This window comes from Piliocolobus tephrosceles, chromosome 6 (assembly GCF_002776525.5).
Source record: "Piliocolobus tephrosceles isolate RC106 chromosome 6, ASM277652v3, whole genome shotgun sequence".
Lineage (NCBI taxonomy): Eukaryota > Metazoa > Chordata > Mammalia > Primates > Cercopithecidae > Piliocolobus > Piliocolobus tephrosceles.
In genome coordinates this window covers 82,285,706-82,307,439 of record NC_045439.1, presented here as the reverse complement: position 1 = coordinate 82,307,439, position 21,734 = coordinate 82,285,706, and the positions used below count along the sequence as shown (strand labels likewise).

The 21,734-nt window shown below is 40.8% G+C and overlaps 1 protein-coding gene across 1 annotated transcript; it reads right to left on the bottom strand.

Annotated features, from left to right (window-relative positions):
* Positions 1-1,675: 1,675 nt before the first annotated feature.
* Positions 1,676-19,497, bottom strand: GATM (glycine amidinotransferase). The gene is made up of 9 exons (XM_023227170.2): positions 19,101-19,497; positions 17,325-17,543; positions 9,938-10,133; positions 8,669-8,859; positions 6,965-7,102; positions 6,640-6,804; positions 5,388-5,451; positions 4,482-4,598; positions 1,676-2,781 (listed from the first exon to the last, which is right to left on the bottom strand). Exons 1-9 carry the CDS (start codon positions 19,167-19,169, stop codon positions 2,669-2,671), a joined length of 1,272 nt encoding a protein of 423 aa, XP_023082938.1. The 5' UTR covers positions 19,170-19,497; the 3' UTR covers positions 1,676-2,668.
* Between the last annotated feature and the right edge of the window lie 2,237 nt (positions 19,498-21,734).

Here is a 21,734-nt window from a genome sequence, read left to right as displayed (position 1 = left end):
AGGGCGGTGGTGGTGCTGGAGTTACAAGAAAGATAATCGATGTAGCAAACTCTAAAAAACGAGAAAGATTAGGATCAAAGGATGGTTGTGTGGATTAGACTTGGTCAGAAGGTTCACCTCTTTTTCTGTAGCAGTGAGAGAAGTGACCCTTTATACAGGGTTGAGAAGCAAATGCATGCAATGAGATGAAGGCCTGATTTTTCTCTCTGGAAGCTTAGGTAGTGTAGTAATCCCTTCATCCAAAGTTTCACTTTCAGCAGTTTCAGTTACCAGTGGCCAACCATGGTCCAAAAATATTAAATAGAAAAATCCAGAAATAAATAATTCATAAGTTTTAGATTGCACGCTGTTCTGAGCTGCGTGATGAAATCTTGCACTGGCCCACTCCACTGCCCCACCTGAGACGTGAATCCTCCCATCCAGCATATCACACTGTATACACCACCCGTTCTTCAGTCACTTAGCAGCCACCTCGTTATCAGACTACAGTCCTGTTATTCAAGTAACCTTATTTTACTGAATAATGACTCAAATGCAAGTCTTGATGCCGGCAATTTGGACATACCAAAGAAAAGCCTAAGTGGCTTTCTTTAAGGGAAAGGTGAAAGTTCTCAACAAGAAAAGAAAAAGTTGCATGTTGAGGTTGCTGAGATCCATGGTAAGAACGAATCTCCTATCTGTGAAGTTGTGATAAAGGAAAAATAAATTCATGCTAGTTTTGCTGTGGCACTACACATGACAAAGTTATGGCCACAGTGCATTGATAAGTGCTTAGTTAAGGTGGAAAAGGCATTACATTTTTGTTTCAAGACATGAACAGAAAACATGTTCCCGACTGACAGCCATGTGTTGCACCAGATTAACTTTATCATAGGTCTGCATGGATAAGAAAAGGCATAGTACACATAGGGTTTGGTACTACCCATAGTTTCAGGCATTCATCGGGGATCTTGGAACATATCCCCTAAGGATAAGGGAGAACTACTTACTGGAAAGGAAAGGAGAAAGAAACTTAACCAGAATAGGCAAATGTATATAAACCTATAGAGGATTGTAAACTGAAGGAACTAATGCCTGATGGTCTCTATTTCCTCTGTGAAAAATAAAACAATATGATCAGCTAAGAAAATGTAGTGAAGGTTTGGAATAGCTACTGAAGAGGACATAGAGAACTGTGTAGCAGAATTGTCGGGTAGTATTTAGGCCTGCAAATATATACCCTAATGTGCACCAATCCACACAACTGGATAGATTTCTCAAGCAGGATTCAGTCCACGTATAGGACTAATAGGTGTTTCTGTAATGGATGTAAAATGAACACCAGGATGTAAAGGAGTTAAAGGTGTTAGTAAGGGTATGGTTGAAACCTGTGACTCATTTCAAAGGACACAATCTATGCAGATTTTTCACAAAAAACACATTCAGCAACTTAAGAACAGAGCCTCTTCCTTTCCGGGGCCTAGGATTACTCCTTATACTCAGAAGATATTCAGATATTTTTGAATGAATTAATTAATTAATAAACAAAAATCTGACTTTGCTAAGCATTTCTGAATGTAAGTATTAGATTCACTTTTGTGATGAATATGTTGATTATTTTAGAGAATTAGAATTCTGTATCAAGAGCCACATTCCCATAATTTACTTACACTAAAATGACTAGACCAATGCCAAATTCAGTATGGAACACAAAAGTTTATTAGAATAAAAATACACATACAGTATCAACACTAAAATTATTTCACATCGCATATAGGTTTTACCTCCATTAGTTTTTTTTAATGCTTATAAAGTCTATGCTCTAAATAATTTGCACATTTGTAAACAAATCTTAGATTACCAAAGATGCAGTGTATCTATCAGATATTGAATATCAAAACTTAAGGATGGGATCTGATAGCGAAATCCAACTACACTAAACATTCCTGTAAATTTTTAGAAAGAGAGGAAAAGATTAAAATAATTCACTTGAAATGAGGTAAGATGTATATGAAAAGGTTTTTAGTAGCATATATCACAATGTTGAGATGAGAATATTAAAAACATTCATGGAAAATTCACTTTGATGTTTTGCATAGTCTAGGTTATTTTTTAAAAAACAAAAAATTAAAAATTACCCAAATTCCTTATTAGAAAAAGAGACAATTACCTGGTTCTACTTAGGATCCGTGTATGTTCTAAGTCTTTCTCTCCTTTATAAAAAAAAGAGATTATCTGATTTCTATTTAGGATCTGTGTACATTCTAAGTCTTTCTCTCATTTAGAGAAAAACATTCTCAAGTCTATAGAAGAGGAAAAAAAATTAAGATTAGGACCAACATTTCAAGCTGCCTTTTGGAAAGAAAATTAAAAACAGAGGTAGATGGTTAATTATTAGTGGCCAAGTTACTCAGGTGACTAATTTTTGTCTTGGTATACATTCACCAAAAATTTTATACTTGAAGCCAAATAGTAAATAACTTTAGAAGTAGAGAGTAATACCTAGCAGAAGTTATTTTCTTTATGTCAAAGAAAAGTAATAGAAGCAAACCAGGCTTACAACCCCTGTTAAGGAGATGATTGTTTAAAGCACTACAGTTCATGCACTTTTTAAAGCAGGATAATGAACCTTGCCCCTAAGCTTCTTAGGTGTATCTGAGGCCAGCGCCACAAGCTCCATCAGGCCTGTTCAGTCCAAGTAGGACTGTAGGGTGCCTCGGCGCCGGACATCACAGGTCCAGCAGTGGAAGCCTCCTCCCAGGGAATTGGCATTACGAATGTTAACTTTAATGGTAGTGATACCTGCATTGAAAGAGAGATGAGGTCAGTTAGATGGACTAACATGAAGATTCTCCTAGAGAAAGTAGGCCTACAGATTTGGAGGAATCCTGTGGTTCTAATCCTTAAGGATACAGACAATCCAGAATAGTCTTTTCTCTTCCAATTTTATTTTCACCAACTATATTTCATCTGCTAATATAAAATCTTCTCCAAAAAGTCAACAGAGAACTCTGAAGTTTTGTTCTATTGACTATTTACAAGTCAATAGACTGAGCAGGTGTACCTACCAAATGTTCAAAATGGTCAAGTACTAAAATCTCAAGGCCTTTTAGAATTATACGTTAACTACTTTGTCAGACTGTTTCTAATTTTACCATGTTAATTTAATAGGCAAAGCAAAATTTAGCTGACCTGAAAAGTTGACTTTACATATTCACATGTAAGGAGAGTTTACTGATACAGATTAACTTCACCAGGCCACCATAAGGAAACAATGGAACACAGCTGGTGTTTTAATATCTGGGTTTGTATGGTTATACAGGTACCAAAGCAAACCCAGCAATCAGTTTAATCTGGTACCATCTGTAATAACAAGGCTATGATGTGGGTGGCCTATTTAACCAATGGTATTTAGGAAGAATCTGTTGTGTTAGACATAGTGGGGTTTTAAAAAGAAAATCTATTCTTCTTCCTCAAGAAGCTAATTATTTTGAGAGGAGGATAGGCTACAAAGTCACTAAGGGTCCACTGGTATAGCCAGGGAGAGGAAGGTGGCATGAGCCATTCAGAAAGACTTTCCTAGTCGGGCATGGTGGCTCACACCCATAATCCCAACGCTATGGGAGGCAGAGGTGGGTGGATCACTTGAGGTCGGAGTTCGAGACCAGCCTGGCCAAGTCACTCTCTACTAAAAATACAAAATTAGCCAGGCATGGTGGTGCATGCCTGTAATCCCAGCTACTCAGGAGGCTGAGGCAGGAGAATCGCTTGAACCCGGGAAGTGTAGGTTGCAGTGAGTTGAGGTCGCGCCACTGCACTACAGCTGGGTGACAGAGCTCTGTCTCAAAACACACACACACACACACACACACACACACACACACATCTTTATAACAGCTCATATGAAAATCCTTTCCTTCAACATTTCTCTCAATAATACTAGAATCATTGGTCTAAATTTTGAATATCAGGATAAGTAAACTCCTACTTAAGTAAAACCCAGTCCTGCTCTTCAATTCAAAACTGACTGATTTACTGACACACTTTCTTGTGTTTCACTACTTTGTTAACTATGCTTATTACACATAAAAGTCACTTCTGCATCTGTACGCTTATGGGTCCTTTAAAATATGTGATGACAGGACACTTTTAAAGGACCCACAATGATTTCTTATTTGAAGAAGGGCTGGCCAAGCTATCTGCTCACCTGCAAAGGGTTGGGTTTCCACACATGGGCACCAGGAGGCTGGCTAAGTCACATAAGATTTATAAACTTACTGCTAAGGGGGTGTCTCAGGAGTTCAGGATGCATCTCCAACTTTTGGGGGCTACATGTGTTGAAAATAAAAATACTGACTTTCTGTGAAATAATAACTTGGTGCCTCTAAAAGGAATCAAAACTGAATTAGATAAACCATTTATCAAACCTAGCATGTCATTTCTTTAGTTCTTCTCCTTTAACATTTTCATGTATGACAACATGTTTCATTTGTTGTACATACCCAGCTTTTCAAACATCTTTTGAGTTGGAACTTCATTGGCATCCACCATAACACGTTTTTCATCTAGCATTAAGACATTCATGGAAAGCCATTTGGATGACATCCAGAGTGGATGATCTAAAACAGTAACAACTGTTAAACCATGTCTGCTGTGATTTTGGTTTAAAGCAAGGATTTACAAGTGAAGAATATATTAAAGTGACAGCTCAATTCTTTCAGTAGTTCACTTTCCATGTGAATGCTTCTTTTAATCTTAAAACAATTTATCTATAAATGGTATGAATCAATCTGTACTCATTATACATTTGAATTTCACCCTGTTTTCTTCTCAAAGTCGTACCTTGGCTGGGCATGGTATAATCCTAGCACTTTGGGAGGCTGAGGCAGGAGGATTCCTTGAGCCCAGGAGTTTGAGACTATTGCCCAGAGATGGTGTCTCACTGGGGAACACAGCAAGACACCATCTCCACAAACAAACAAACAAAAAATAACTTGCTGGGCATAGTGGCCTGCACTTATAGTCCCAGCTACTTAGAAAGCTGAAGTGGAAAGATCACTTGAGCCCAGGAGTCTGAGGCTGCAGTGAGCTGTGAATGCACAACTGCACTTAAGCCTGGGCGACAGAGCAAGACACTGTCTCAAAAAAAAAAAAAAAAAAAGTCATATCTTGCTTTATGTGATATTGTCTTACTCTGTCTTCTCCTCACTTCATTTTCTATGGAAGAAAAAGTTGCAAACACAAGTCCCAGCCTTTTTCTGATGCTCACAGTCCCAAGCACCACTTTACACCTTACTGAGAAAACACATTCTCTAAGCTGCTAACATTTGGGCTGCTCTCTATAGGCAAAAGATCCTTGGTCACTAAAGTCATTATTTTAGTCTATCAGTGTATGAAAGTAAACATACCGTCTGGGATGATTGGTGTTGGAGGAGTAATGATAGTCCATCCTGCTTTCTTGAAAAGATCAATCTGTAAGACCGAAAAAACCCCCCAAAACTGTTAAATTCACATATACTATTATTATTCTTAGTCTCTAATAACCCTTATCAGTAATAATTCTTTTTGAGAAGCTGTCTTCTTAGCTTCCAAAATAAAGACATTAAAATTTCTAAACATTTGGGTGATTTTGTCTGAATCCTAATTAAAAATGTACATAAAATCCCCAGATTAAAGTTAAAAAGTAACAGAAATATTGAAGCTTTTAAAGACAGTCTTATACTTTTCTCTAGTTTCAGAGTCTTAAAAAACCAAAGATACTTTCCTTAGAAATTCTCATTTTAAAAATTGAAAAATTTCCTATTTAGTTACAAGAAAACAAAAATGTGACTATGTCAAACCCACAGTCCTTCTACTTCTTGTCTATCATTTTGTATCTAGGACCATGGTATAAAGACAGATGTTAGCTATGCATTCTCAAAGAACTATATGGTCCTTAGCGATCTTTTGCAACTCAGCCATCCCTGTGTTCACATACCCACTAACTATATGAATAAATGATAATAAAATGAAATGAATAAGTAGTCATGGTCATCGGGTCTAAAGATAAAAAACAAAAATGAACAGCGACACAGCGTAACAGTGGTTTTTAAAAGTTGTACTGCAACCTTGCAAATAACAGAAAATCACTCATCACCTAACTGGAAGTAGGGGGCTGTGGAAAGTAGGAGGCTGCAGGTGGAAGGGATAGACCAGCTGCAGTTCACTGGCTGTGCTTCTCCCTACAAAGCAGGGTTGGCCAAAGGGAGCCTAACCCACTGTAGAGGGAAGACAACTACCGTCTAGTGGCATTGCCCTGCCCATGCAAGGATCATCTTGTCTAAAATTTGCTGCTGTGGAACCACTGTTGCAAGTTATGAGATAAGGCCACCCTATTTGATAAAAATACACACATATGCACAAATCTGAGACTTTGACAACAGCAAGCGGCCAAAGTCTGATGATCCCATACTAATTATTGTGTCAACTACGTATATTTCTGCATGGTGGACATCTTGTAATAAACCATAAGGAATCCAATGTTTGATCATAATAATGTTGAGTACTGCTGAATCTGTCATTCAGAACCATTAGGAACCATGGAAGTGCTTAAAATAAAAGTGTCAATTATTTTAGTTACTAGATTCTGTTGCTTTTCCAGAGTCCCGAGAAATCTCTTACCTGGTGACACGGTCGGTCAGGGTTGGAAAGCACAGTACCAGGTCCAATGATGTTGAAGGTAGCATCAATGTGCATGGGATTGGGATCTTTAAAGGAGATGATATGTACTCTGTAATCTGGAGCAAGATGCCTACGCATCCACTCAATGCCTAGGTAGTTTGTAACCTGAAAACAAAAGAAAGACATACAATCAATAAATATTTGGTTCTATGTCTAGAAAACTAAAAATATTCAAGGTGAAAAAAATTTAGGATGAAAATATTTTAATTTGGAAGTAAAGAATACAATAATATAGTGTGAAATTTCAGAGGCAGCCTGCGTTTACCTGGCTTCTCTGTGCGAAAATATCTTTTCCAGCTCGAATGAAGTCAGCAGCATCAAAGCATGGCTCAAACTCAGTTGTCACAAATTTTCCCTGAGCAGCCAATTTGTGTCTGTCTTCTACAGAGTGGATGGGATAATCCTAATTGGAACAAGAATGAACACAAACAATGCATTGGATCATGAGAAAATTATTTATAAGGCATACAGTACTAAGAAAACTAGTTTAACATCATTTTCCAAAATATTACTACTCGGTTTTAGACTAAAACATGCCTGGGAAAGAAGCAGATCCATGATAAATAAACCGAAACAACAATAAAACAACAAACTAGCATTACAGTAATTTCCTGATACAATAGTCCTCCTTTACCCATGATTTCATTTTCCATGGTTTCAGTTACCTGCAGTCAACTGTTGTCCCAAAACATTATTTTGAGAGAAACAGAGAGACCACATTCACCTTTTAGTAAAGTATATTTATATAATTGTTCCATTTTCTTATTCATTACTGTTGTTAGTGTTACTGTGCCTAATTTGTAAATTCAACTTCATCATAGGTATGTATATATGTATAGGAAAAAACAAAATATATAGAGTTCAGTATCAGCATCCACTGAGAGTCTGGAATGTATCCCCTAAGGATGAGGGGGCACTATGTACTTAGAAAAAAATGGAAGATGCCAGGTGAGATGGCTCATGCCTGTAATCCCAGCACTTTGGGAGGCCGAAGTGGGCAGATCACCTGAGGTCAGGAGTTCGAGACCAGCCTGGCCAACATGGTGAAATCCCGTTTCTACTAAAAATACAAAAATTAGTCAGGCATACTGGCATGTACCTGTCATCACAGCTACCCAGGTGGCTGAGGCAGGAGAATTGCTGGAACCTGGGAGGTAGAGGCTGCAGTGAGCTGAGATCATGCCACTGCACTCCAGTCTGGGCAACAGAGCAAGGCTCTGTCTCAAAAAAAAAAAAAAAAAAAAAAAAAAAAAAAAAAGGTGATACAGAGGCAGTAACTGATTCTGAGAATATTCCATGACCCGTACAGAAAGTAAACAGGATGAAGTCATTTTGTTCTTTTAGAAAAGGAATTTGGTCCCAAGCCTAACTCATACCATAAAATGAGATGCCATGTTTCCCCTGCCAAATTTGATTGGGAGTGGCAAAACTAATTCATTATTTCTGTCTTTAAACCCAGAAGCTATTTTGATTTTCAGTTTTTTTTCTATAAAAGATCAAATGGTAACTGATTTAATAAGGGACATACATTTCATTTTACTGTGAATTTGGACTGTAGACCAGGTTCTTTTTCTAGAAGAAGAAAAGTGAACTTCAGTCTAGTGACTTTTCTGGTTCCACTAATGAATAGTGGTACACCTGTAGGCAAGTTTTTCCCCCTCTAATGGAATGATACTACAGTATCATTAGGGTTGTTGTGAAAAACAAACAGATTGAGGATGTAAATAAAGGGTTTAACCCAGGACCCAGAAGAAGGTAAGCACCAAAAAGTGTTAGCGATTATTATTACTATCATAGGATCATTTACTCTTATCATATTCATCATAAAATAATCACTTTTTAAAAATAAGATGATGTTTTCTCTTTCTAAAATGCATAATATGTAAAAGGTATCACAGAATCTCTATCTTACTCTTTGTGGATCAGTTAGAAAAGTTAGTAATAAGCTAGCCTATTATTAGGGACTCACCCGGTCATAAAGCTCATCAGCCATTGTGGGCTTAGGAGCTGTTGTCCACTTGGCGCCACGGTGGAAGTAGTCTTTGATAATTGACCTGTACGCTCGGTACTCAAAGAAGCGTGAACGCCATGCCATGGGAGCCTCGATAATCTCATTGCCCACAACTATGAGGATGTCTCGAGGCATTGCACTGTATAAACCTGTCAGACCAAAAAATTCCATGACAACTTCAGCAGTGTTAATTTCCAAGACAAAAAAGGTCTATATAGGGCCAGGCGCAGCGGCTCATGCCTGTAATCCCAGCACTTTGTGAGGCCAAGACAGGCGGATCACTTGATCCTGACTGGGCTGGTCAGGAGTTCAAGAGCAGCCTGGCCAACATGGTCAAGCCCCGTCTCTACTAAAAGAATACAAAAAAAATTAGCCAGGCATGGTGGCATGTGCCTGTAATCCTAGCTACTCGGGAGACTGAGGCAGGAGAATCACTTGAACCTGGAGGCGGAGCTTGCAGTGAGCGGAGATCGTACCACCGGACTCCAGCCTGGGCAACAGAGTGAGACTCCGTCTCAAAAAAAAAAAAAGTCTATATAATATGACCTCTTTTTTTGGTTAAAAAAAACTAGTAAAAATACATGTGTATATGTATATATGAAAATGGCAAAAAATTTGAATAATACATACTAGATTGTTCACATGAATTCTGTGTGGTAGTGAGGAAGCCAAGAAAAAAAAGAAAAGAAAAAAAGTGAAGGAATAAAGTCCTTGTACAAAGAGATGTTGAACCACCAAGCTTTCCCCATTTGTAAGCTCCTTTCTTGCTATACAGAAACAGAGCTCTTAAAGGACCATCAGCATCACAAGATAAAAACTGAGCCAAGGATCGATCTAAAACTAGAAATTAGAACAGTGACCTAAGGCACAAGAACAGTCATGCAGCAATGTCAGTTAAAAATAAAATGGAAATGTTTCCATTCCCCTTTTAATTTCTGTTCTTGAGGAAAATTAAATGAATCCACTGTTCTTATGTAAGGAAATGACTACAAAGTTTAGGAAAATTTGTTATTTCACGGAGATTCCACTAGATGGAATGGAGTTTAGAATGTATACATGTTAATCATATCAACATGGACCAAACCATTCCTAAATAAATCTTTAAAGTTTTCAAGAACTAGCAAAGCAAAGGACTCTCCAAGAAATTTTTTGGAGCTTTCCCCTTACACATTAAGAAAGACACTGAAAATTCAGACACTGGCAGTTTAGTTATCTGACATCACTTACCCGTAGACTCAAAATCAGGAGTTTTATACTTCAATGACCAGTCAATGGGGTCAGGCCTCCTCACTGTCACTCCTTCCATTTTTAAAATATTGCACATTTCTTCAATTTCAGTAACAGCCTTTTTCAAATGATCTTTGGGAAAATAATGCCCTCCATGCTTCTGGTAAAATGGCCAGTACTTTTCATATGTATTGGCCTGGAAGTAGAAGCAAATAAACGCAATACTTACAGGAGAAAAATACAGCTCATGATAGGTTCACAGGTAGTAAACAGCTCTTTGTATAAGGTATTGGAATTGAGACTCCAACCACGCCATGTTCAGTGCTGATTTCTAGCATTGAGCACATATGCTCTCTGGGCAGACACTCAGTATCTGCTGAATGAAGAACTCTAAAACATCTTGATGTTTTGAGGTCTTTTGCTCCTTCTGCCTGAGATCTCATGCCCAACCACTAACAGCATGTTTACCTTCAGACAGGCTTGGAATCCTCTTGGCCAGTTTTTTTTGCCACACTTTGCAGACAAAACAGGACATAGCACTTCTATCAGAGAGCCTCAATAAAACGGAACAAGAGAACACACAAACTAGCATAAGAGAATAAAAGCACTTATACTAAGCCAAAACCATGGGTTATCCATGCATCTCAGAATTCTGTCTGGAAAATAGCACCTCAAGATATTTTGTGAAGGGAAAAAAAGATATTTAGACCCTGTTAAGATCAGGAATATACTTTCAAATATGCTTTATTTCTCTTTAAACCCCATCATTGGTCAGGCATGGTGGCTCAGCCTGTAATCCCAGGGAGGCCGAGGCAGGCAGATAGCTTGAGGTCAGGAGTTCGAGACCAGCCTGGCCAACATGGCAAAACCCCATTTCTACTAAAAATTCAAAAATTAGCCAGGCCTGGTGGCATGTGCCTATAGTCACAGCTACTTCGGAGGTCAAGACAGGAGAACTGCTTGAACACAGGAGGCAGAGGTTGCAGTGAGCTGAGATCGTGCCACAGCACTCCAGCCTGGGCAACAGAGTGAGACTCTGTGTCAAAAACAGAAAGAAAGGAAAAGAAAAGAAAAGAAAATAAAAGAAAAGAAGGAAGAAAGGAAAGGAAAGGAAAGGAAGAGAGAGAGAGAGAAAGAAAGAAAGAAAGAAAGAAAGAAAGAAAGAAAGAAAGAAAGAAAGAAAGAAAGAAAAGACAAGACAGACAACAACAAAAAAAACCATTAATTGATTTTCCCATGCAACAGAATTAACACTTGCCAAAATTGTGTAACAGTACAAATATGCCTTTGGTAATTCCCTGTCAAAATGCCTCACACCAACCACACCTCTCCTTTTTCTAATCCATTCAGCTCTTACATCTTTTCGAGTCTTTTTGTCATAGAAGAAAGTGATATGATAACCAGATTCACAAATTTTTAATAACTGAAAAAAAAATTTAGAAAGTTTCCAGGGCTATATGTATTTTAAAAGACTACCAAAGAGAAAATATTTGAATGCTTTAAAATGGCTCAATCAGTTTGCTAAAAATTATTGTTGAATAGGGTAGGTGCAACAGCTCTAAAATATTGTTTTGTTTTGTTTTGTTTTGATATGGAGTCTCACTCTGTTGCCCAGGCAGGAGTGCAGTGGTACTGCACCCTCAGCTCACTGCACCCTCTGCCTCCCACCAGGGTCAAATGATTCTCCTGCCTCAGCTTCCTGAGTAGCTGGGATTACAGGTGCAGGCCACCACACCCGGCTAATTTTTTGTATTTTTAGTAGAGACAGGGTTTCGCCATGTTGGCCAGGCTGGTCTTGAACTCCTGACCTCATAATCCACCTGCCTCAGCCTCCCAAAGCGCTGGGATTACAGGCGTGAGCCACCGTGCCCGGTCAAAATATTGGTTTTCAAAAATGTGAAAATCTAGACATATTCTGCATTCAGATTATTTTCCAAATGTCTAAGTTCTCAGTCAATTTGCATAAATACATTGGGAAATGTACATGATGTATCTTCCCATTTTTCAAGCTACATGAAGCAGAACTCCAATCAGAGAATCCAGACTCTAAGTAAAAGCCTCAAACCTTCATCAAAAGATTAGCAAAGCAATGTACATTGATATATTTTAAGTTTAAAAATGTTTTAATTTAAATTTTTGTTTAAAAATGTTTAAAGCAGGTATTTTTAAAACGTTTATTTATATAATTGATGAACTGACCAACTATTAGTCCTGACCATGTCATATATGAGGGTCTCCACCATCAATCAGATAATTTCGGGTATCAATAAGTACTAGAAAGAAGGTATAAAACTTGGTAAAGGGCTCAAGTGTGTCAGAGTGTGTCTACTTTAGCTGGATATTCTCATTTGGTTTCCCAGCAATCCTATCAAAGAAACAGGGCAAGCTCTCATATGCTTATTTCACATGTAAGGAAAGAGGCTCTGGCTGGTCACATGCTTGCTAACTATCTGGACAAGCAGGACTAGAACTGAAGTTCTCTGTTACTTGAAGAGTGTCCCTAATACATCATGGGACTTGCATGTTATACTGGTTTGAACACTTCTAACTAGATGTGCAAAACTTTTAAGACTGGAATTGCTTAACAAGTTCAAACTGTCCCAATGGCTTTTACTCATCAAGACTGACCAAATGTCTAGATATTTAGCTCTTTAATGCCAAAGACAGTATCTTTTCTAGATTTTGTGTCTCTACTTCCATGTTTATCTCAGTCTGATAAATATCAAATATATGAAAGTGGACCCATTTCTTGTTAGTTCAATATCCAAGTTCACATCAGTGACGCTGGAACCCAGCTTGGTGAATAAGGAATAAGCCAAGAAACAGGTCTTTAGAAAAACTGAATGATGCCAGTGAAACTCTTAAATAGAGGCTGGTAAACAAAGGTCTACAGCAAATTTGGCCTGCTGCTTGTTTTTGTAAATAAAGTTTTATGGGAATGCAGGCACATTCATTTGTTTACATATTGTCTATGACTGCTTTTGCACTACAATGGCACAGCTGAGAGCTGAGTAGTTCAACAGAGACCGATGGTCTGCAAAGCCTAAATTACTTATTATCTGGTAGAAAGATGAAGTTTGCTGACGCCTGGGGTCTGAATCATTAATTAGCTCTTTTACTAAGGTCTATAGGCAAACAGCAGGCTGAATTTCTGGCCTATGAAAAATGTTACCAGCATTAAACATTTTACAAGACCAAGCTACCCTTTCAAAAAACAAAATAAAAGCACTCCACTGTTTTCTACTCCTAGGAATTTCTGCAACAGCAACCAGAAAGAGGGTAATAATGACTCTTTATATTCCTCTCAGATACACGCTGGTACTACTCATCCATTCACCACTTCCTCCTTCTCATGCCAGGCACATCTCCTACAATCCACTAGGGACAAGAAGCCTTTGAAAATTTAACACTGGGTTACAGGAGATGCAGAGTTATGCAGTCTCACCAGACTCATTCCAAAGTATCCTCCGTGACTATTTGTGCAGAGTGAAACTTACTTTGATAAATTAAACTTTCCTGGGAGAAAAAGGTTATTTGAACAAATGTGAATTTTTCTTGTAGAGTTTATAATCTGGCAAAGGTTGGGCAAAGTACAAATGATCAAGGCACAATACATTTTACAAGAGATAGCTAGAAATTGTTTACACTTCCTTTATAACCCTGCTAAATGAGCTAGCAATCATTTACCAAGTTGTTTGCAAGATAATCAACACTATATTAGATGCTTAGCATATGATGTTTATAATAATCTGTTGCAAAGGTATGTCTGCATTCCTTGAACCTTTATACTCTTTCAAAGCCTAAAACCCTTTGCAACGGTTTGCCAAGTGAATTTTTAAATACTGTCTTTGGAAGGCTAAGAAATGACAACAGAAATGTATTTATCCAGCTGTAAGCTTATATTACACTAATCTTGATTAATCTTGTATTTTATAAAAGGTCCTTTATCAAGGGCTTTACTTTTAAAAAGACAAAAGCGAAGCAAAAAACATATTTGAGGCTGGGCACGGTGGCTCACCCCTGTAATCCCAGCACTTTGGGAGGCCACGGCAGGCAGATCACGAGGTCAGAAGATAGAGACCATCCTGGCTAACATGGTGAAACCCCGTCTCTTAAACATACAAAAAAAAATTAGCCAGGTCTGGTGGTGGACACCTGTAGTCCCAGCTACTCAGGAGGCTAAGGCAGGAGAATGGCGTGAACCTGGGAGGCGGAGCTTGCAGTGAGCCAAGATTGCGCCACTGCACTCCAGTCTGGGTGACAAAGCAAAACTCTGTCTCAAAAAAAAAAAAAAAAAAAAAATTGATAGCAAATATTTACTATATTTTGCAGAACAAAAAGTCACAGAGCTTTAAAAAGTTATGCTTCCTAACAATTATGTTTCACATTCCTTTCCTTAAAATTTCTCTAGTACTTGTATCTTCCAACATCTTCTGCTCTGATTGCCTATAGACAGTTTACTACATTATTTTTTCTTTTTATTATTCCTAAACTGATTAATATATGTCATTCTTCTTTACTACAAGGCACGGCCTTGTCTGCTAGGATCCATGCATGTCTTGGATTTACTTTCTTGTCCCTCAAAACCAGGTTTAGCACATGGCATGAAACAGAAATAACCATTATTTCCTGTCTAGAATCAAAGAGAGAAAGAGAAAGAAAGAAGAATAAACAAACAAAAAGAACCAGACAAATGAATGAAATCAACACTGCTAATGTTACTGGTATCTACAACTATTATACCCCCAGAGTACCTTTGGAATGTTATTGGCAAATTGGATCCATACAACTATAACAAGTTGTTGTTTTATGCTTTAAAATACTTAACATTTAACCTTTTACTTTTAGATTAATCCTTAATCCTGTTAGGTAGATAGCAAACCTCTAATACCTTCATTTTACGGTGGCCCAGAAAGCTATGGAATCTTGTACAAGCTCAAATAACTGATTAACCGAGACTAGCTATCAAGCTTTTATCAAATACCTAATTAATCCCAGACTCCTGACTTCAGCATGGTACATTTTCCAAAAGCCCATGAAATGACAAAGTCTAAAGTCATAAATCAAGTGAGAAAGAACTCAAAATTATGTCTGAGAATTCTGATTCTGTAAAATCACATGATATGAAAGTCTATCATTGTAAAGACAAGTAGAAGGATAAATTATTGCTTGGATTTAAATTTTAATTCCACCCAATTAAAATGGTTAGGGGATGGGACTTTTCAAGAAAAGACTTAAGAAGACTATGCCTTTTAAAAACATGTGGATGGTGTATAAATTAATCTTCTCACCAAATTCCAAATATCAGAACCAAAGACAGTGTCAGAACAATTAGAAGTTATTACTTTTTCTATTTCCCTGTCTTCCTGGTCTAACTCAGGACTCATTTTCTTCAAGAGGACTTCTTAACTGGCCAGAACTTGGTCATTTCTCTTTTCTTAGCTTTCCTGGCACTTCAACTACCTTATCAGTCGATTGGAATAAGGTACTTGGTCTTCGTTTCTATGTGGACATCATATTTCTTCAAATAGAAAGGAAGATCTTTTACATTAATACCTCTAGAGCCCTGGTACATCGTAGGCAATAGTTCTGAAGACCACGAAAATGCTGTTACAGAACTTCTTTCCTCAGTCCACTTTACAAATAAAAGTGTAAATATTCAGGAAAAATTTAAGGACATTATAGATAGATTTGTAACCCATTATTAATAGGAGTCTAGGCTGTGTCTGCAATGCGGATGGTAGTCCCTTAGATATGGGACCCTTATGCAGTACAGAACCTGAACACCGGCCCACAGGGGCCCTGGACATAAGAATATTACAGATGAAAACCACTAGGAGTTTTTGTTTGTTTGTTTGTTTGTTTTTGAGACGGAGTCTCATTCTGTTGCCCAGGCTGGAGTGCAGTGGTACAATCTTGGCTCACTGCAACCTCCGCCTCCTGGGTTCACGCCATTCTCCTGACTCAGCCTCCCGAGTAGCTGGGACTACAGGCGCCCGCCACCATGCCCAGCTAATTTTTGTATTTTTAGTGGAGACGGGCTTTCATCATGTTAGCCAGGATGTTCTCGATCTCCCGACCTTGTGATCCTCCCACCTCAGCCTCCCAAAGTGTTGGGATTACAGGCGTGAGCCACAGTGCCTGGCCACCACTACGAGTTTTTAAAAAGGGGGATATTACTTGTTGCCAGGGAAATTCTGGAACACTTTGTGAAAGGTGTCATTGAAGCTAAGTGGTAGTAGGTTTAAACTACAGACTAAAGGGCACAGGAAGATGGGTGGAAGAGACTTAGGTAGGGGCAAAGATGCAGGGCTTGTGAAGAAACAGTGAGTAGTCTAGTTTAGCTGCCTTATATGGTTGTCTGATAAAGTCTGCTGAAAACCAGGGTGGGATATTAGAGGAGAGAGGGACTTGACCAGAAATGAACACTGCTAATCTGCTGTACTAACAGATGAGTCAATAACTGGACTGGGGAATCCTGGAAATGCAGACAAGAGCCAGATTGTGAAGGATGTTGAATACCATGAGGACTTTATCCTGAGCAGTTCGGGGGTGGGGGTGGGGAGGGGGTTGGCTAGCAAAGTAGAGGAGGAAAAGAAGCAGGATGAGTAACATGATCACATTTGAGTTTTAAAAAATCACTTGGATTGCAGCTGCAAGGTGGTTTGCTAAGAAGAGTGAGTAGCAGTGACCAGTTAGGAGTTAACTGCAATAGTCCAGGCAGCAGATGAATGCCCAACCCTTAGGGAGAGGCAAAGCAGAGGGATGAGGCAAGATTCATTTTGACAAAAGCCTTGTTAAACCTTGGAGAATGGATGTGGAGGACGTGACATAAGGAGAAATCAAAGATGATTCTTTTGTGTTTTAGCTTGATTAAATAGGAATGCCAATAATTAAAAGGAGGGAATGAGGGGGGGTCCACTTTAGCAGGGTGGCTGGCAAATGAACTCCAGATGTGCCAAGTTTGAAGTCATGTGGCAATATCCCATGAGGAGTTTAACTTGTTGATCTGGAAGGAGTTCAATACAGAGATCGGGACCAGAGAGGAGGTGGGAGGGGCAGCTGTGAGAATGGCTAAGAGAAGGGGGCTGAAAGTAATATTCTGTTCAACCTTGGCATTACAGGCTGTGACAGAAGAAGATGTGAGGAAAAGAGAAAGAACTATTATTCCCAGAAAAGCTCTCTCAGATTCCAAGGGGAAGAGTTTCAGGAAGGAAGCAATTATCATGGGTGTAAACAGTGTCAAATACCACAGAGGTGTCAGGTAAGATAACTTAGTCACTGCACTGAGAGGTCTGAGAGTAAGCTGAAGGGAAAGCAGTCAGAGGGTAGCAGCAGCAGGTGAGGAGGGAACGCACTTTCAGACACGTGAACAGCCTTGCTTTACCTTCACCTCGACGGTGAACGGTGGAACACAGGCGTTTTCTGCTCTGCCCACTATCACTTCCTCTAAGGGGTCCCATTCGTTGTAAGAAGAGACAGGGCAGTCCTTGGGCAGAGGTTCAGTGGCCTTGTCGTCAGCTGCAAAGGAGTTCCGGGAGGAAGCCGTAGCTGCCTGGGTGCTCTGGAAAGTTCGCTGCACCCATCCCGTCAAGGTTCGTCCAAGCTTCCAAGAACAAAGAAAACATTATTGTATTGCATTGCTCTATCAGTACTTGCAGAGAGGAGGAAGTGGAGATGGGGTAAAAATCCAGCATAACATTGCCACTTAAAGTTTCCCTTTAGAAGAGCATAAACCAAGATGTTAACAGTGTGTAGGTGGGTAGTGGGATTACAGATAATTTTTTTAACCCTCTTGTTTATCTACAAATTGTCTTATCTATTAATTGCTGTAACTCTTTAAAACTCCTCAGAAGACCGTGTCCCCAGCGACCATACACCTCCATCTTTATCTCAGAATGCAATTCCTGCACTCAAGCTTTAAGCAACTCTTTTGCAGATGGGTCAGTCCTCCTCTCAGAAAACCACAGACATCTGCTCTAAAACTTCCCGCCAGTCCCAGCTGAGGATGGAACCCCCTTTTCCCTCAAGTATCAAAGGTTACCAATATTAGGCTTTTTATTTTAGTTTATTTTTACAAATGAAAAGGTGGGAACATTTGTAAAGGATCGTATCTTTCAGAATAGCTAGCTTCAAATCAAATTTTTTTCATCTTTGACATACACTTCGCATTCTCTGGCACTTCAATTCTAAGAGTGAGCAACTGCCATCTGCTCCATTTTACAGATGGTCCACAGTACCCTAGCCAAGATCAGGATTAGCCCAGGCGTAAATTCAAACAATTAAAAAGGAGATCTAAAAACTTCAAAAGCCTTTAAAAAATACATGGCCTATAAAATCTAGAGCAGGGAGGGTCCCTCAACCCACTCAACCCCCCAAATCTCTATCTTGCTCTGTTAAAAGCCTTAGGAAGTGGGCAGGAGGGGAACTCGGGTGGAGGCAGAAGCAGGACGGAGAGTGGCAGCTGTTCAGGAACCAGTTGCTGGGGGGAAGCCAGAATGTCGGAGCGATTCCAGTCCTAGGAGCAAGGGAGGGTCTGCCGCCAGGGCAGCCGAAGGCGGGGAGCGCAGAAACTCTGCTTACAGGCTGCACTCGCCAGACTCCTCTCCAGACGTGGGACAGCATGTTATACTTGGAGTGAATCTGGTCGCTCGCTCCCCGTCCCCGATTACCACTTTGCCTGTCTCTTCTCCCCATCCATCCACCCTACACGCATTTTCCAGAAATCTCCCCAACTCGATGCCCACTCAGGCTACTGAACCCCAAAAACGCCACCCTTTTACTAAGAGGAGCCTCCGTCATCCCAGCCCCTTGCTCCGAGTGGGAAGCTTGGTGCAGCGCACCAAGGTCCGGTAGACGAGGGCGGCGCCCCCTGCACCAAGGGCCAGCAGGCCGCAGACGCGCAGACAGCAAGTGGACCCCAAGGGGTGGAGCCGCAACACAAGTTCCCCCGGAACCGGGGACGCCGCCCAGCTCCTGGAGCCTGCAAAGCCTCTTGAAGCTGAGCTTCCCAGGGATACCAGAAGGGACACTCTCGTGCAATTCTGGCTGGGGAAAGCGAGGGAAGGCGGCGGCTCTGTGGAGGGAGCGAGCGAGTGCTCCACGCCGCCCTCAAGACCGAGTGAGTCACGCGGCCGCCAGCCAAGGCCGGTGGCGCACGCACCCGAGACCCGATGTAGTGCACCGCCTCGGCGCCGCGGCTCCCGCCGCGCAGACACCGCACCCGCAGCATCGCCCCGGCCCGGCTGGTCCACGCACGGAATGTTCCTAGCCCTGGGCCGCGTCGGTCCAAGCCTCCCCGAGAGCGCGCCCGGAGCGTGATGGGCGGGTGCGCTGGGCCCGCGGCCTTTTGTAGCCGCGCTCCGCCCCGGCCGCCCCCCGCGGCCCCATTGGCTGCCGGGAACAGGTGGTGGGGCCGACAGAGCGCCCCGAATTAGGAACTGTTGGAAGGCGCCGCGGCCGCTGGCTCGAGCCTCCGACGCTTGCCCTTTTTTAGCCAGCGGGGCCACTGACGGCTTCTGTTGCACGCCCGGACCTGGACCCCGACCCGAGCGCCGCAAGAAGGCCCGCTGGAGTCTCTCGCAACTGGGCAGGACGCGACTTCCGACGAAGTGACAATGGTCTATGCATATATTAAGTGAATATTTGAGAATTTAATTATGCAAAGCGTGAGTACAGTGTTACGCTTAAATTCACATATGCGCACGGACCCAGTCACCTCATTTTTTGGTAAACGAAACCACCTAAAAATTAGGTGGTTTCTTAGTGCAACATCGGGTTTGAGACTGCAGAAAACTAAGTCTGGAAGTTGGGCCATTTGCTCCCCGGGGAGGTAGTGCTTTCCTTCCACTACCCCGTCGGGTGTTATTTGGAACACCTGGCATTTCACATGGTTTTTGGCCATGTGCCCCTGGCTTGAGAAACTCCGACATGAAAATCGACAAGTGTGGGTCAGAAATAAGGGAGGACGACAGTTTCGTTCCTTCCATTTCATGTTTTAAATTTTTTGTTTCAACATTGATTAGGATTCTTTTTTAGAAAAGTATTTTCCCTCACTGTGCAGTCTTAATTGCTGTGGATTTGTGCAAAGCTAGAGAACTCAGGTTAACATTTATGCTCCTAGTAGGAGAGGAGGCAAGAGATTTGAGTATTTCATTTTTGTACTTATAGAGTTGTAACTATTCATTTTTGATGAGCTGTCTTTTTAATTTTGGTATCTCAAGCTTGTTTTCCAGAGTTCATGAATGGAAAGCAACAGACAAGCAGATGGCATGGTAGAAAGAGCCTCCGAGAGGGAATTAGGATAACTGAGTTCCAGTCTTGACTCAGTTATAGACTACTGTGTGTCTTCTTGAATTGCAGTCTTCTTATCTGCAAAGTGAGAATAGAATTTACTGTCCCTAGCACATGGGGGGTTGCTGAGGGGCCAAAATGAGAGACTATACATGCAGAACTTGATGCGTGGCATTAGAGCTGTATGAGGCCTGGTGCAGTGGCTCAGGCTTGTCATCCCAGCAATTTGGGAGGCCGAGGCGGGCGGAACGCCTGAGGTCAGGAGTTTGAGACTATCCTGGCCAACATGATGAAACCCTGTCTCTACTAAAAATACAAAAACTAGGCTGGGTGTGGTGGCTCATGTTTGTAATCCCAGCACTTTGCGAGGCCGAGGTGGGCAGATCACGAGGTCAGGAGATCGAGACCATCCTGGCTAACACAGTGAAACCCTGCCTCTACTAAAAATACAAAAAAAAAAAAAAAAAAAAAATTAGCCAGGGGTGGTGGCGGGCACCTGTAGTCCCAGCTACTTGGGAGGCTGAGTCAGGAGAATGGCGTGAACCCGGGAGGCGGAGCTTGCAGTGAGCCGAGATCGCCCCACTGCACTCCAGCCGCCTGGGTGACAGAGCTAGATTCCGTCTCAAAAAAAAAAAAAAAAAAAATTAGCTGAGCATGGTGGTGGGTGCCTGTAATTCCGGCTACTGAGCTGAGATGGAGCCACTACACTCCAGCCTGGGCAACAAAGCAAGACTCCATCTGGGGGAAAAAAAAAAAAAAGCTGTATGAGGTAATGTGTTACTACTCGAGCAATAAGGAGGCCCCCAAATGCCATAATATGGTGAAAGGAGTAAGTCTAAGTTCATAACTTAATTCTGCCACTAATTTGCTGTGTAACCTGGAACCAGATCCCTTTATCTTTCCAATCAAGGCTTCATGCTTCTAGTGAGGTTTTGAGAAATCTCTAACATTTCTCAAAATTTTAAAAGTACTTTCTCCCAACAATAAAATGCAGCCACCTCTGAGGTCTGATTCTTAGTGTACTGAGGGCAGCCAGATAAGTGCTTCTCCTCAAAAGAACTGAAGAGTACCGTAAGTGCACATAACAAGGCCTTGCGATTACTATAGCATTTCTGCTTGACATTGGAGGACATCCTCTTGCCACCCATTAAAAGCACTATTTTAATTTTGCAGATGTAAGAATTGGGAGTGCCTGGTAATAATGAAGTTACGATGTTGTTAAGTTTTACATAATGAAAAACTCATAGCCAAAGAGTATACCCTTATCTCCTGGGATCCAGCAGAAAGTGTGTGGATAGCGCCACCCAAACCAATCCTGCTGTTATAGAAGCAAATCAAAGTACTCACTCCTCCTTTTTGCCATGCCTCTCATTTATTTTCATTCTTTGTCCTTTTTCCCCTTTTATACCACACTTTTTTTCATTTACTACAATTATATTTTTTCATTCTCTTTTATGTTCTGTTTTTGAAAAAAATTCTGTAACAATTTCTAGAATGACCTTAT

What these genes read in the sequence shown, in the direction of transcription:
- GATM (XM_023227170.2), bottom strand. Translation starts at nt 19,169, where the DNA reads ATGCTGCGGGTGCGGTGTCTGCGCGGCGGGAGCCGCGGCGCCGAGGCG. An exon ending in CGTTCACCGTCGAGGTGAAG is followed by an intron (nt 10,134 to 17,324) that starts GTAAAGCAAGGC and finishes TTCTACTTCCAG; the next exon opens with GCCAATACATATGAAAAGTA. An exon ending in CTGACCGACCGTGTCACCAG is followed by an intron (nt 5,452 to 6,639) that starts GTAAGAGATTTC and finishes TCGGTCTTACAG; the next exon opens with ATTGATCTTTTCAAGAAAGC.